This window comes from Trachypithecus francoisi, unplaced genomic scaffold (assembly GCF_009764315.1).
Source record: "Trachypithecus francoisi isolate TF-2019V2 unplaced genomic scaffold, Tfra_2.0 Lachesis_group3, whole genome shotgun sequence".
NCBI lineage: Eukaryota > Metazoa > Chordata > Mammalia > Primates > Cercopithecidae > Trachypithecus > Trachypithecus francoisi.
In genome coordinates this window covers 74,380,690-74,395,388 of record NW_022681468.1, presented here as the reverse complement: position 1 = coordinate 74,395,388, position 14,699 = coordinate 74,380,690, and the positions used below count along the sequence as shown (strand labels likewise).

At 37.2% G+C, this 14,699-nt stretch overlaps 1 protein-coding gene across 6 annotated transcripts in view; it reads left to right on the top strand.

Annotated features, from left to right (window-relative positions):
- NUBPL (nucleotide binding protein like) overlaps window positions 1–14,699 on the top strand; it is a 283,861-nt gene that overhangs the window by 39,245 nt on the left and 229,917 nt on the right. For 4 of the 6 annotated variants that reach the window (XM_033188319.1, XM_033188321.1, XM_033188320.1 and 1 more), the window contains one exon: window positions 8,056–8,146. In XM_033188319.1, coding sequence (XP_033044210.1) covers window positions 8,056–8,146 — 91 coding nt within the window. Of the gene's footprint in view, window positions 1–8,055; window positions 8,147–14,699 lie in introns of those variants that run through there. The other 2 variants (XM_033188323.1, XM_033188324.1) reach the window with 2 other exon arrangements.

Genomic DNA, 14,699 nt, shown 5'->3' with positions numbered 1-14,699 from the left:
TCTGTCTCCCGAGTTCAAGCAATTCTCCTGCCTCAGCCTCCCAAGTAGCTGGGATTACAGGTGCTGCCACCACGCCCGGATAATTTTTGTAGTTTTAGTAGAGACAGGGTTTCACCATTTTGGCCAGGCTGGTCTTGAACTCCTGACCTCAAATGATCCTCCCGCCTCAGCCTCCCAAAGTGCTGGGATTACAGGTGTGAGCCACTGTGCCCAGCCATATTTTTTAATAAAGCCATCATAGAACCATATCCATTCTTTGTACTAGATTTTCTTTCATGAAGTCTATTTTTTTTTGGAGTTGAGGTCAATAGAGAAATGAAGATGATATTAGATTTTCTGGGGAGAAAATGGTTGTTAGGAATAGACTGCAAAGAAATTTATGACCCCCTTTTTAACACCAGAATATTTTTAAGCTATATATTATTGTATAATTATTATATAATAATATTATTTAATTTTAAGTCCTATAACTTAAAATGTTAGTGTAGAAGTATTAGAAGAGGGACTTTCTTGAAATCATAGTATGTTAAAGCTTATAAGAGACCTTAGGGATCGTATATTAAGCAATACTGAAATTCTGGAGTAACAGATGGAAGTTTGTTCATTCATTCATTAGTTCATTTACTTACCCATTCAACAAATATTTAATTTTTACCATTCAGAATACTTGGGGGTATTCCTGTCCTTATGGAGCTTACAGTAAATAGATAATAAACATCACAAGTAAGTTAAATAGTATGTTAGAAGGTGATACAAGTCAACTGAGATGGGGGAGGGGTAGTGCTTAAGGGTTAGTGCTGGTTTGCATTTTAAAATATGATAGTCTCCATTGAAAAGATGACACTTGAGCAGAGAAGAGAAGAAAATGAGAGTAGACTATATGACTATCTGAGGGAAGAGTATCTCAGGGAGAAGGAAGAGCTGGGACAAAGGCCAATAGGTGGGAGCAAGCCTAGTATACCATGCAAAGAATAGTAATAAGGCCAATGTGATTTCTGGAGGAAGAAGTGGAATGGAGTAATAGGTGATGAAAATTACTAGGTTTGGGAGGCAGGAGGTGGGTGGGGAACTGACTGGGTTATATGGGGTGAATGGTTTTAAGGACTTCGGCTTTTACAGGAATGAAATTGGAGGAGTGATGGCAATGAAGGGTTTTGAGCAGAGTAATAACACAATCTGATTTATGTTTCATCTGAATCATTCTTGCAGCCCTGTTGAGAAGAAATGCTGGGGTAAAGTCAGATTTAGCAAATAACAAATTTGAATTTCAGATAAACAACAATTTTTTAATGTATATGTCCCATGCAATATTTATTGATTATTCACACATAAGGCAGAATGTTTACTATATATTTTTAAAAAATCATTTGAAAAAGGACATCTTTAATGTTATTGTTGATTACTGTAGATTATTTTTATTATGATCCTGCTGTTTCCAAGGCTTAGTAGCAAATTTTCATCTCTCTTTCCTGTATTATCTATATTTCGGTTTTTCATATTGTGGTCATCTTATACCCTAGAGTGCTACATATATAGGTTGTTGGATGGCAGCCTGGACCTAATGAATCAGAATTTCTGGGATGTAATAGGGAATCTCTGTAACTACCTACTCTTCTAGGTTCTGGGTATATAGTAGTGAACAAAGCATGCAAAAATCCTTACCCTCATGTGATTTAGATTCTAGTAGGGGAGATAGTAAACAATAGGTAAATACATTTGCACTCCATAGCTGCTGGTTTTGCATCTGTGTATTTAACCAACTGTGGATCAAAAATATTTTTAAAAACCCAATAAAAATAACAATACAACAATAAAAAGTAATACAAATAAAAATACAGTATAATAACCATTTACATAAAATTTATATTGTATTTGGTATTATAAGTAGTCTAGAGGTGATTTAAAATATATGGGAGGATGTGCACAGGTTATGTGCAAATACTATGCCATTTTATATAAGAGTCTGAAGATTGGCCGGGTGCTGTGGCTCACGCCTGTATCCCAGCACTTTGGGAGGCCAGGGCAGGCGGATCATGAGGTCAGGAGATCGAGACTATCCTGGCTAACACAGTGCACAGTGAAACCCCATCTGTACTAAAAATACAAAACAATTAGCCAGGCATGGTGGCGGGCGCCTGTAGTCTCCTGGCTACTTGGCCGACTGAGGCAGGAGAATGGCATGAACCTGGGAGGCGGAGCTTGCAGTGAGCCAAGATGGCGCCACTGCACTCCAGCCTGGGCGACAGAGCGAGACTCAGTCTCAAACAAACAAACAAACAAACAAAAAAGATTCTGAGGATTTTGGTATGGGGTCAGAGGTGTCCTGGAACCAAAGCCGTGCAGATACCTAGAGACAACTGTATATAATATGTTGAATATTAATATAGATACTAAGAAGAAAGAAAAAGCAGGGTGGGGAATAGGAAATGTGTAGTGTTGTGGTAAGGGAGTTGCAATTTTAGATAGTGTGGCCAGTGAATGCCTTACTATATGGTTATGTTTAAATCAAGTCATAAAGGAAGTAAGAGACAGGTGGATACTCAGGGGAATAGGATTTCTGACTGAAGGAATAGCAACTGCAAAACTCCTAGATCTGGGGTGTTCCTTGTGTGTTTAAGAAGCTGCAAGAGGGTAATATATATGGAGTGGATTAGAAAAGGGGAGAGTAGGAGATGAGGTGAAAGAGGTATGGTAAGTGGCTGGTGGTTGTTGATTAGTGGTTAGGCTTCATGATACATTGGAGAGAGACTTGGGATCCTAGACCCAGGAGTGACATTATCTCTGGGCCTTAGTTTCTTCATCACTAAAAATTAGGAGACTAAAATGATCTCTTAGGTTTCTTCCTACTCTAAAATAGAGTCTTTAATTTGAAATTGATTATTGGCCAGGTGTGGTGGCTTACACCTGTAATCCCAGCACTTTGGGAGGTCGAGGCAGGAGGATCACTTGAGCCCCAGAGTTTGAGACCAGCTGGGGCAATGTGGTGAAAACCTGTCCCTATAAAAAATGAAAAAAAATTAGCTGGATATGGTGGCCGGTGCCTGTAGTCCTAGTTGCTCAAGACATTGGAGTGGGAGGATTGTTGCTTGAGCCAGGAAGGTCAATGCCCCTATAGCCCTACTGCACTCTCGCATGGGCGACAGAGCAAGACCCTGTCTGAAAAAACAAACAAAAAGAAATCTGTCATTTATCTTCCATTTCTACTTTGTACCTCTTTTGAGAGCAGTTATTAATACTTTATCATTTGGGATTCTTCTGTATGTTTCCTGAGCTCCTCTCAGGTTGTGTTCCAACGAACCAGGTGATTTTTTTTTTTCTTTTATGCTGCTCTTGTTTCTCTTTTTTCCTGATTGAACTTGAAGATTTAGACAGTCCTTTGATAAACAGTAGGAAGTTTTTCTCTTATCACCTTGTTAACCATTAGCTCTTCTGACAATCAGATTCTTATTTAATCTTAGCTAATAGAATTTGGAAACATATATTTTTCTCTACTAAGAGACTGAAATTCTTATGATTGGCAGCTTGATGTAAAGCTAGGCAGAAAGGAAGAAAGAAGAGGTTTGAATAATTTCTAAATTGAATAAACACCAACTGCCAGTCCAAGATTAAACTGAATATAATATACAGGGAATCATGGGAGTCTTAGCAGGGTACTTCTGTAGAAGTACAACTTTTAGGTAGGTCTTATTTAGAAATAATCGAGTGGGAGCGTTCTAAGATACTGTTTTGATGGGTTCTATTAGCAGAAGACATGGATAAAAGGAACATGTCATGAAGCTTTACAATCTTATTTAGTATAAATTGTGTTGGAAGAACAAAGCAGTATCAAAACTGTGGTTTGTGTCTTTGAAATCCAACAGACAAAAATAGGACATGTAGGCTCTCAAATTGCAGCTTTCATGCAGTAGTAATAAAACAGTATAATCACTCTTGAATAATTCTGCCACCTTTTACAACTTCCACAGGGTGTTATAAATTATAAACAAATCCAAAAAACTAATTGTTATCTTGGGGTTTGATCTGTCTTGTTTTATGTCATCTGCTAGGTTTTGAGATCTGTAGGAGAGTCAGAAAAAGAGTATATTGTTAGATACCAACATTAGGTTAAGTTTATGGTGACATTAAAGATGATAATCGCATTTTACAATAGTAAGTTTACAGTTATTTTTGCTAATAGTATTTTTTAAATCTGTTGTGTATTTGGTAGCTTTTGTAGTGAGTATTCCTTTGAATCTGGATGAAATTGAAGAAAATCCTAATTGGAGCTTTATTGACTAAATATAATTATTATAGGAGGAGTAAGTTGGAAAGGATTCATAAAACTTAGCTGGTTAGACACCCAGCTGCATACATTTATTTATAGGCTTTTACCTTGCTCATTTATTTTCCTAACAGTATAAAACTGGAAGTTTAAAGTGAAAGACCATTTACATACTTAAAATAGGAACCTATTTAAAAATAATGGGCCGGGCACGGTGGCTCAAGCCTGTAATCCCAGCACTTTGGGAGGCCGAGACGGGCGGATCACGAGGTCAGGAGATCGAGACCATCCTGGCTAACACAGTGAAACCCCGTCTCTACTAAAAAATACAAAAAACTAGCCGGGCGTGGTGGCGGGCGCCTGTAGTCCCAGCTACTCGGGAGGCTGAGGCGAGAGAATGGCGTAAACCCAGGAGGCGGAGCTTGCAGTGAGCTGAGATCCGGCCACTGCACTCCAGCCTGGGCGACAGAGCGAGACTCCGTCTCAAAAAAATAAAAAAAAAAAAAATAAAAATAATGGAGTAAATTATGAAAAACAAATGAAGTTTATTTGGCACTTTTTGAACATTACTGAATTCTAGACTTGAAAATCTGTTTACATTTATTTTTATAGCAATTGTAACTGTACTGCTCCAGTAGCTTTGCCAATTGTAAGTATAATGTGCTTTAATTAATGTATGCTTTGGTGTTTCTGTTAATGGGCACTGATTTTATTCATGATAAATAAAATCTAAGCAAGACATCCTAATTTAGTTCCAGTAAAATAGTCTGAAAAGTGTGCTTTTTATTTTTAAAATCTAGCCAATTAAGGATGAGAAAGTAAATCTTTACTGAGATAGCTCCTCTGACTCTGATGCTGAAAGAGATGACTGGCCTGCCTGCTCTTAGCGCTAACAGAATTGCATTGTTGGATGATTGAATAGCTTCATTATGAAAAACTTCACTCTCTAAATGGAATGTTGACTAACTATGACATGTGGACCAAATCCTGCCGATTTTTGTGAAGTTTTATAGGAACACAGCCATGTTAATTTATTTACATATTGTTTATGGCTGCCTTGATACTACAATGGTAATGTTGAGTAGTTACCACAGAGATCATATGATCCTCAACGTCTGAAATGTTTACTGTTGGCCCTTTAAGAAAAAGTGTCCTCTATATCTAAGTTTTTTGAGTTAGATCCTGTTAAAGTTCTGTAGGAGGTTTATGAGGTTAGCATTTTCATGTTTAATTTCCCATTCTACTTCATTTTACGAAAGAATATTTTAAATGGTCATTTTGAATGTAAGTTTCTGGCTTTCTCATTCATGAGTATGGATAATACCACCTTGCAGTGTTGCTGTGAGGATAAGTGAAAAAATGTAAATAAAATGCTTAGCTAAGTGCCTGGCACCCAGAAGGAATTCAAGCAATGGGGAGATGCAATCAGGGAAAGTCTTAGTGTCTGGGTGATTTAAGATGGTATGTTTTTATAGGTTCTGATTTATCCATAGGGCTAGCAGTGGAGGCCTAGTTTATCCGTCATCTTAATATGACTTTGCTGTCTAATGTCCCTTTATCCTGTTCTTCCTCAGTCCTTAATCCCTTTGCCCCTCTCTCTCTCTTTCCTCTCTTTCTCTTTTTCCCCCTGATCTTTATATTTTCCTCCCTTTGTTTCCTTTTTGATATACACAAGCATTGGTACTAAATTTAGGTTAGTCTCTTAGAGTATGTAGAGAACCTAATATGTAGAATATTGTCAGTTACTGTTATTTCTATTCTCTAGGAATCAGAAGAACTTGAAAATCTTGTAATTTCCCCCTCCTGCTTAATTTTTACATAACGTATATTGGTTGCAATCTAGGCATATGTAAAACCTACTCTTACATAGCAAATGATAGGGGAGATCTTCAGTTTTTTTTTGACCATTGTGCCAAGAGTTCATCTTTAGCAAGCTTGGTTTTCTTCTAGAAGCAGGATAGATGATCGATCTTTCCTAGCATTTTGAAGGAAACTTGAAAACCTAGTGATGATAAAATTGACCCTAGCAATCTTATATTTGTTAGAACACTTAGTTATGTTCTTGTTTCATGTAAACATAAACTTAAAAAGCTGTTATTTTACTTGACAGGTATTGTTAGAAGATCAATTTGAAACTTAGGACCTAACCCCCTTCATGTTATTGTAAAACCAGCATTGATATAAATAAGAGAACAAGGAAAGAGAATCTTAAAATAGCTTTTGTTTTTATTGGTATTTATTATTATTTGGTGGTAGTTTTTAGTTCTTGTAAGTGTCATAAAAATACAGAAAAGAGATAAAATTCTAGGATGATAGTTATAGCATTAGCAGAACTTTAATATAATAGAAGTAACAATTAGCCATATTTCTTGATTTAGGTCCCCTTATTTGAAAATCTTGTTATCCATAGTAAATTTAATTGTTTTAATTTAGCTAAATTCTTCTGTCTGTGGTTTAAAAAATAGTTAAATTGGTCAAATTTCTCATTGACTGTTCCTGCCTTCTTAAATCTGATACCTAAATGCATTAAGCTTAAATTTTATATACCACCATTCTATTAAAAATCAAGTATCCTTCCTATTTTCTCATTTATTTTACATAAAGCTGAGATTTTCATAGAGGCAGATTTTAATCCCATTTTTTCCTCTGAGGTCACTGAGTCATACAGAGATATTATATATATATATATTTAAACTGCAGTTTTAGTCAGTATAAAGTTGGAAACATAAATGTTAGATTTACCTTATTTTGTATATTCATAGGAACCAGATAACCGATTTAAAAAGTTTTTTTTTTTTGTCTAGAAATAGGTAGGTAACATGGAAGATGAGTGATTGCTTCAGTTTTTCAAAAAATTTTGTCAAGGGGTTGAGTTTTATTCTGCAGGATATGAGGAGAGTAATAGGAAAGTTGTAAGACTTGATGAAACGTAACTCTGAGACATATCGTGTTAGCGTTCTGTTTACTTGTAGATGAGCAAAACCAATAACAGATTGATTTCATCTATCAAAGGAGAAAGAAGAGAGGGGGAGAAGGAAAAAAAGAGACACATTTTTTAATAGTGAATTTTGTTTTCCTTTCCTTGGCTAAGCTGCTGATTAATTGATAGCCAGCGAAGAGCCCAGACAGGGTATCCTGTCCTTCAGCAGCTGGATGCATCATCAAAGAAAACAGTTTTAGTTGTTTGTGAATCCTCTAAAAGACGTTTTGTATTTAATTGTGACTTGCATATAAGAGGTTGTCTCTGTGTTAGGTGTACCAGTATCTTTGTTAGCACTTCCATCTCATTTATGCCAGATCTGCATCAGAATTTCTCATTTGCTTTATTATGGCCCTGTTTCCATGATCTTTTTTTATTTTATCTTCTTTGGTGTGTTAGACAGGCTTTCCAAAAGTTAGTGTTGTGTCTTTGGGGTTTTGCTTGCCATTGCAAGTCATTATTTTAAAATTGCATGTAATTTGTTCTCAAACTCATATTCAGATCAAAAAGGTCTTAGTCTGCTTGAGACTATGGAAGACCTGAACTACAATATGTAAAGCATATAGAGTGGATTTCTCTAGTCAGTTATCTAGACGATATTAGTAAATCATAAAAAGTATTGACCCTAAGCAATTTATGCTCTTTTACTTCACTGTTGCTTTGGAAGTTTAGGTTATGATTTATAATATTTTGCCAATTTTATTTTCTGTAGTCAGATTACTGTTGCTATGTGCTTTGCCTTTGAGAAGAGTGGGAACACTCTTATGGTAAAGTGTTTTTGTTTTGTTTTATATTTTTATTTTTTTTTTTACAGTCCAAGGCCATTGGTTTGCTAGATGTGGATGTGTATGGACCTTCAATTCCAAAGATGATGAATTTGAAAGGAAATCCGGAATTATCACAGAGTAAGTAAAGAAGAGATAAATATTATTATAATAGTTGCACTTTTATTAATACTTACTGGGTGTCAGACCTTATGCTAGATGCAATATATACTTTATACACAATGTAGTGTAAGTCCTCACTTAAGTTAATAGATTCTTGGAAACTGTGACTTTAAGTGAATGAGACGTTAATTGATTTAAACAAGAGTTAAGTTCCTATGGCATATTTCTGGTCACAAAAACTTCACCAAACTTCTAAATAAAGACACAAAACACTTGTAATATTAAACAAAGAAATAAATTTGGGTTGTAAATACATTTAAGAAAGATTAATAAAAACAGTATAATTATTTCCACAATTTTTAGTGAATCAGTGAGTGAAAGCAGTCATAGTGGTGGTGGGTTAAATCAAGGAATAGGTGTTTGCAAAGTGAAAATTATGAGGAGCATCTCCTACCATCATGCAGTTCAAGAGTAACCAATATGGCCGATCATTGAGCATTTTCTTACTGCATCGTTTATTGTGCATTTGTATGATTATCATATACTTTACTAGTTTTTTTTTTTTTTTTTTTGAGATGGAGTCCCACCCTGCTGCCCAGGCTGGAGTGCAGTGGTATGATCTTGGCTCACTGCAACCTCTGCCTGCAGGGTTCAAGTGATTCTCCTGCCTCAGCCTCCCAAGTAGCTGGGACTACAGGTGCATGCCACCACGCCCAACGAATTTTTGTATTTTTAGTAGAGATGGGGTTTCACCCTGTTGGTCATGCTGGTCTTGAACTCCTGACCTCAGGTGATCCACCCACCTCACCCTCCCAAAGTGCTGGGATTACAGATGTGAGCTACCACACCTGGCCCACTAATTTTTATCTGGCAATCATTTGTATCTATTCATTCATCTTCCAACCCACTTATTCTGGTTCAGGATTGAGGGTGGCTGGAGCTATCCTGGCAGCTTAGGGCACAAGGCAGGAATCAACCCTGGACAGGGGGCCATTCCATTGCAGGATACACTCACACACCCACACTCATTCAGACTGGGACCATATAGACACGCCAGTTCATCTAATGTGCATAGCTTTGGGATGTGGAAGGAAACCAGAGTACCCAGAGAATACCCACGTAGACCTGGGGAGAACATGCAAACTCCACACAAGACTGCGGTCATGGCTGGAAATTGATTTTTTTTCTTTATTAATGTTACAACAAACTGATGTTGAAAGAAAACAATTTTATTGGAGGACCTGCTGTATAGTGATTCAGAAAGCAGACATGGAAGACTATACTTTCAGGAATCACTTCTATAATTCACTACTAGAGAAGTTTCTCTGAACATGTAGAGCACCGAATTTTAATAAAATAAAAAAATAAAAAGTATATATATAAAAAGACATCAGACATGGTACTAGACTGTCTGGGTTTGATTCTCAGCTCTGTCCATTTACTAGCTGTATGACCTGAGTAAATTATTTTAATCTCTTTGTGCCTCAGACCCCCATATGTAAAATAGTTGCAACTACTGTGAGGAATAATATAATGCATTTAGCAGAGTTCCTGGAACATACTAAGTGATCAAAAATGCTAGATCATCATTATTGTCTATATTAAATGTAGGGATATATGGGATTATTTGAATAGAAAATATATTTGTGTTTAGAAGAGACAAAAATTATTTTCTCTAATCAGATTTCTTGGTCAGATTTGTTTTAAAGTGATAAAAAAAACCTCCCAAAACATTTTCTTTCCAAAAGAAGTAATTTTTTAATACCTCTTTAATATTTACTGCTGTTGTCATTGCATTTTAAAAATAAAGCTATCAAAAGCTTTAAGAACAAGGAAATGTTATTATCAAAAAATGAATTGGCTTGGCTTAGTGGCTCACATGACTGTAATCCCAGCACTTTGGGAGACTGAGGTGGGAGGATTGCTTGAGCCTGGGAGTCCAAGACATGCCTGGGCAACATAGTGAGACAAAAATAAAAAAATTAGCTGGGCATGGTGGCTCACACCTGTAGTCCCTGATACTCATGGGACTGTGGTGTAAGAGGATCACGTGAGCCCGGGAAGTCAAGGCTGCAGTAGGCTATGACTGCACCACTGTACTCCAGCCTGGATGACAAAGCAAGATCCTGTCTGAAAAAAAAAAGAAAAGAAAAAAGGAATTGGAAAAACTGATGATTTTTTTAAAAGAGTGGTTTTATGGGAAATTGGTTTATTGATTTATAATTATAATGAGTATTAAGTTGAATAATTTCTTCGTGTTTCTTATCGGGCTTTTTATTTTCCATTGTTCTAGAGAAAATGACTATATTTAATGCCGGCTATTTGTTGGATTATCTCTGTAGGTAATAGAAGTATTATTTTTGTTGTCATTAAAAGTTAATTCAGCATTGCTTACCATTTAAGAGGCTTTTGTTTGTGGTTTAGTTGTTGGAGCCAATTATAATGTTAAGTTTTGGATAATTCTTTATGACACAGTAAAGATTATCCGTAACATTTTGAAGAAAACTTACAGATTTTAGTGATGTTAACATTGACCCTAGCTGTAGTATATTGCAAGTACCTACTTAATTATTTTCTTGTTTCATGAAACATAAACTTAAAAAGCTGTTATTCTGGTTTCTTTTTTCTTAACTTTTTAGTGGAATACATACTTAGTTTGCAAATATATGACATGAGCCAAGGTGTCAAGCTTTCACAAAGAAGGAGTAATGAATTTGCATACTTTAAATGATAAATTCGTTATGTTTGTCTCTTGATTAAAGTAATATGAAAACTAGTACATGCAGAACATGAGGAATGGCAAAATGGAGCCCACAGTGTCATTCTTTTCTTAAGTAGTCTGCTTGGTATATGCCAACATAAATACTTGAAGTCAACTTTAATTTCTTTCTTCTCATTTTACTGAAGCTGTAATCTTTTTTTTTTATTTTTTTATTATACTTTAAGTTCTAGGGTACATGTGCATAACGTTTATATCATGTATAACTCCCCAATGCAATCCCTCCCTCCTCCCCCCTCCCCATGATAGGCCCCAGTGTGTGATGTTCCCCTTCCCGAGTCCAAGTGATCTCATTGTTCAGTTCCCACCTATGAGTGAGAACATGCGGTGTTTGGTTTTCTCTTCTTGTGATAGTTGCTAAGAATGATGGTTTCCAGCTGCATCCATGTCCCTACAAAGGACGCAACTCATCCTTTTTGATGGCTGCATAGTATTCCATGGTGTATATGTGCCACATTTTCTTAATCCAGTCTGTCACAGATGGACATTTGGGTTGATTCCAAGTCTTTGCTATTGCGAATAGTGCCGCAATAAACATACGTGTGCATGTGTCTTTGTAGTAGAGCAATTTATAATCCTTTGGGTATATACCCAGTAGTGGGATGGCTGGGTCATATGGTACATCTACAGAATGGGAGAAAATTTTTGCAACCTACTCATCTGACAAAGGGCTAATATCCAGAATCTACAAAGAACTCAAACAAATATACAAGAAAAAAACAAACAACCCCATCAAAAAGTGGGGAAAGGATATGAACAGACATTTCTCAAAAGAAGACATCCATACAGCCAACAGACACATGAAAAAATGCTCGTCATCACTCGCCATCAGAGAAATGCAAATCAAAACCACAATGAGATACCATCTCACACCAGTTGAATGGCAATCATTAAGAAGTCAGGAAACATAGATGTTGGAGAGGATGTGGAGAAATAGGACACTTTTACACTGTTGGTGGGATTGTAAACTCGTTCAACCATTATGGAAAACAGTATGGCGATTCCTCAAGGATCTAGAACTAGATGTACCATATGAAGCTGTAATCTTAATTTGATGTTTGCAAATTGGCTGCCAGTAAATAGGCTTTCGGGTAAAGATGAGGTACTGGAAATCTTGGAAAGGCTGAAAAAAAAAAAAAAAAAAAAAAACAAAAAACCAAACCACTTTCTTTTTGACAAGCTGATCTTAAGTCCCCCAATAAATAAACTGAATGATTAAGGCATTCACTTAAAAGAATGTAGAATCTTAAAAACCCAACTTATAAATTATTTTTGAATCTTAGAAAAACCTTCCACCATTCTACTAATTGGCATCATTCTGACATTTCTACATTTTTCATGTTAATTTATCCTATTCTGCTATTACAGAAGACACAATACAATACAAATTACCTAATTAACAATAAAGAAAAGCTATGAAAGACTTGTTTTCAGCATTTCAGGTTTTGGGCAGATAGACCAGTGAATTGAATCCCACCTTTATAGGTGTTCCTCTGTTCTTAGACTCAGCTGGACAGCCTTGCAAGCAGTGGGGTTTCAGAATTATGTTTCTCTTTATTATTTAAATAGATGTATGGCTAAATTTTCGATGTAGTTTTTGACAATTTGTTCATTTTAAAATGATATGTTAGGGTTGGCAGATCATACATTTATCTACATTCTCTTCATACCTTTTTTTGGGAGGGTGGAGGGAATTGTAGAAAAACAAAACATTTTGCATTTAAGTCATTTTAGCCTTTATTACCAAGAGAAATTTTCTGTTTGATTTTAAAAAAGTGAATTCAGTAATTGAAGAAGATTTTAAGTTTGTAATAGTTTTGAGTTTCTTAGGCTGAGAATGTTTCTGTCAGATCAGACTAAAATGACAATAGTGATTTTTCTATGTTACCATGCAAAATTATGGTAATGGAAAGTCTAGCCAGTTTGTAGAAAGGGCATTATGCAAAAACATCAACAGGCTGACATTATAATGACTGAAGATGACCAGTTACTTTGGGAAGCTAGTGGGATTTAGAATAAAACCTAAGCGTCCTTGGAGAAACTAGCATCTAAGCATGAATATAACCTTCTTTAAAAAAAGAGCAAATACCAATTTTTTTCCTCCGTTTTAACTTTCCATATAGTGTCAAATTCAGATTTCATAGTATAGTATAGCCAAATTATAGTCATAGAAATTATTGTAGGTTTTCAGTTGAAATGGCAAATGAATATTAAATGGTTGTTGCACAAGAGAGATAACACATCTTTCTCTTAGTAGATATTAATAGAAATACCTGCTTTGTTTCATAGTCTTGTGATGAAAAATCACTTTCAGAATACTGGTGAATTTATTACAACTTAGTTTTACTGAAGAGTCTTAAATGTAGTGAGCTAATAAGGTAGAAAATTTCAAGACCTGTGGAAAGAGTTTACTAAAATGGATATGTTAAGTATTTTATTGAGGATGACGTAGTGTTTATTAGTGATTCTGAGTAGGATCCACTTGTCTTTTCTATTGTGGCATAGTAATTTTGCACTCATGGCACAGTTTTCTGCTCTATTTGTTTAAAGTTAGTAAACTTTTTTCAAGTTTAGGAATGAATGTGTATGCAGGCTTGTGAGAGAGAGAAGTGTGGAAAATCAGCTTGGGCAAATGACCTTTTATAATCTCTGGTAACAACTACAAAGAAGGGACTAAGATTTTTCCTTCCTTCCTCCCTCCCTCCCTCCCTCCCTCCCTCCCTTCCTTCCCTCCCTCCCTCCGTCCCTCCCTCCCTCTTTCCCTCCTTCCTTCCTTCTCCTCCTTCTTCTCTTCTTCTTTTCCTTCCCCCCTTCCTCCTCCCTTCTCCCTCCTCCCTTCTCCCTCCTTGTCTCCTACCTTCCCCCTCCTCCTCATCTACTCTTCACCCTCCTCCCTTCACCCTCCTCATCTCCTTCTCCCTCCTCTCTTCTCCCTCCTCCCTCATCCTCTCCTCCTCCCTTCTCTCTCCTCCTCCCCTTCTCCGTCCTTCTCCCTCCTCCTCCTCCTCCTCCTCCCTCCTCCTCTCCTCCTCCCTCCTCCCTCCTCTCTCCTCCTCCCTCCTCCCTCCTCCTCTCCTCCCTCCTCCTCCTCCCTCCTCCCTCCTCCTCCTCCTCCTCCTCCTCCTCCTCCTCCTCCTCCTCCTCCCTTCTCCCTCCTGCTCTTCTCTTCCCTTCTCCCTCCCCTTCTTTGCCTTCCGTCTCCCTCCTCCTCTCCTCCTCCCTTCCTCCTCCTCCTCCTCTCCTCCCTTCTCCTCCTCCTCCTCTTCTCCCTTTTCCTTCTTCTTCTTCTCTTCCCTCCTCCCTTCTCCCTTCTCCCTTCTCCTTCTTCCTCCATCTTCTCCCTCCTCCTCCTCCCTTCCTCTTCTTCTTTTTTTTTTTTTTTTTTTTTTTGAGACAGAGTATCACTCTGTTGCCCAGCTGCAGTAAAGTGGTGCCATCATAACTCACTGCAGCCTCAAACACCTGGGCTGGAGTGGTCATCCCACCTCAGCCTCCCGAGTAGCTGGGACTACAGGCATGTGCCACCATACTGGCGAATTTTTAATTTTTGGTAGAAATGGGGTCTCACTATGTTGCCCAGGCTGGTCTTGAGCTCCTGCAGTCAAGCAGTCCTCCTGCTTTGGCCACCCAAAGTGCTGCTATTACAGGGCTGAGCCACCATGACCTGGCCTGAAACAGAGATTTCTTAAAGGTAACTTAAGTGCTTAAAGAATGAGAGTAAACTCATTGTGATTCCTGAAGTCACTCTGTTGTTTCCTTCCAGAGAAGAGATCTGGGGGTGTTGCTGAAGTT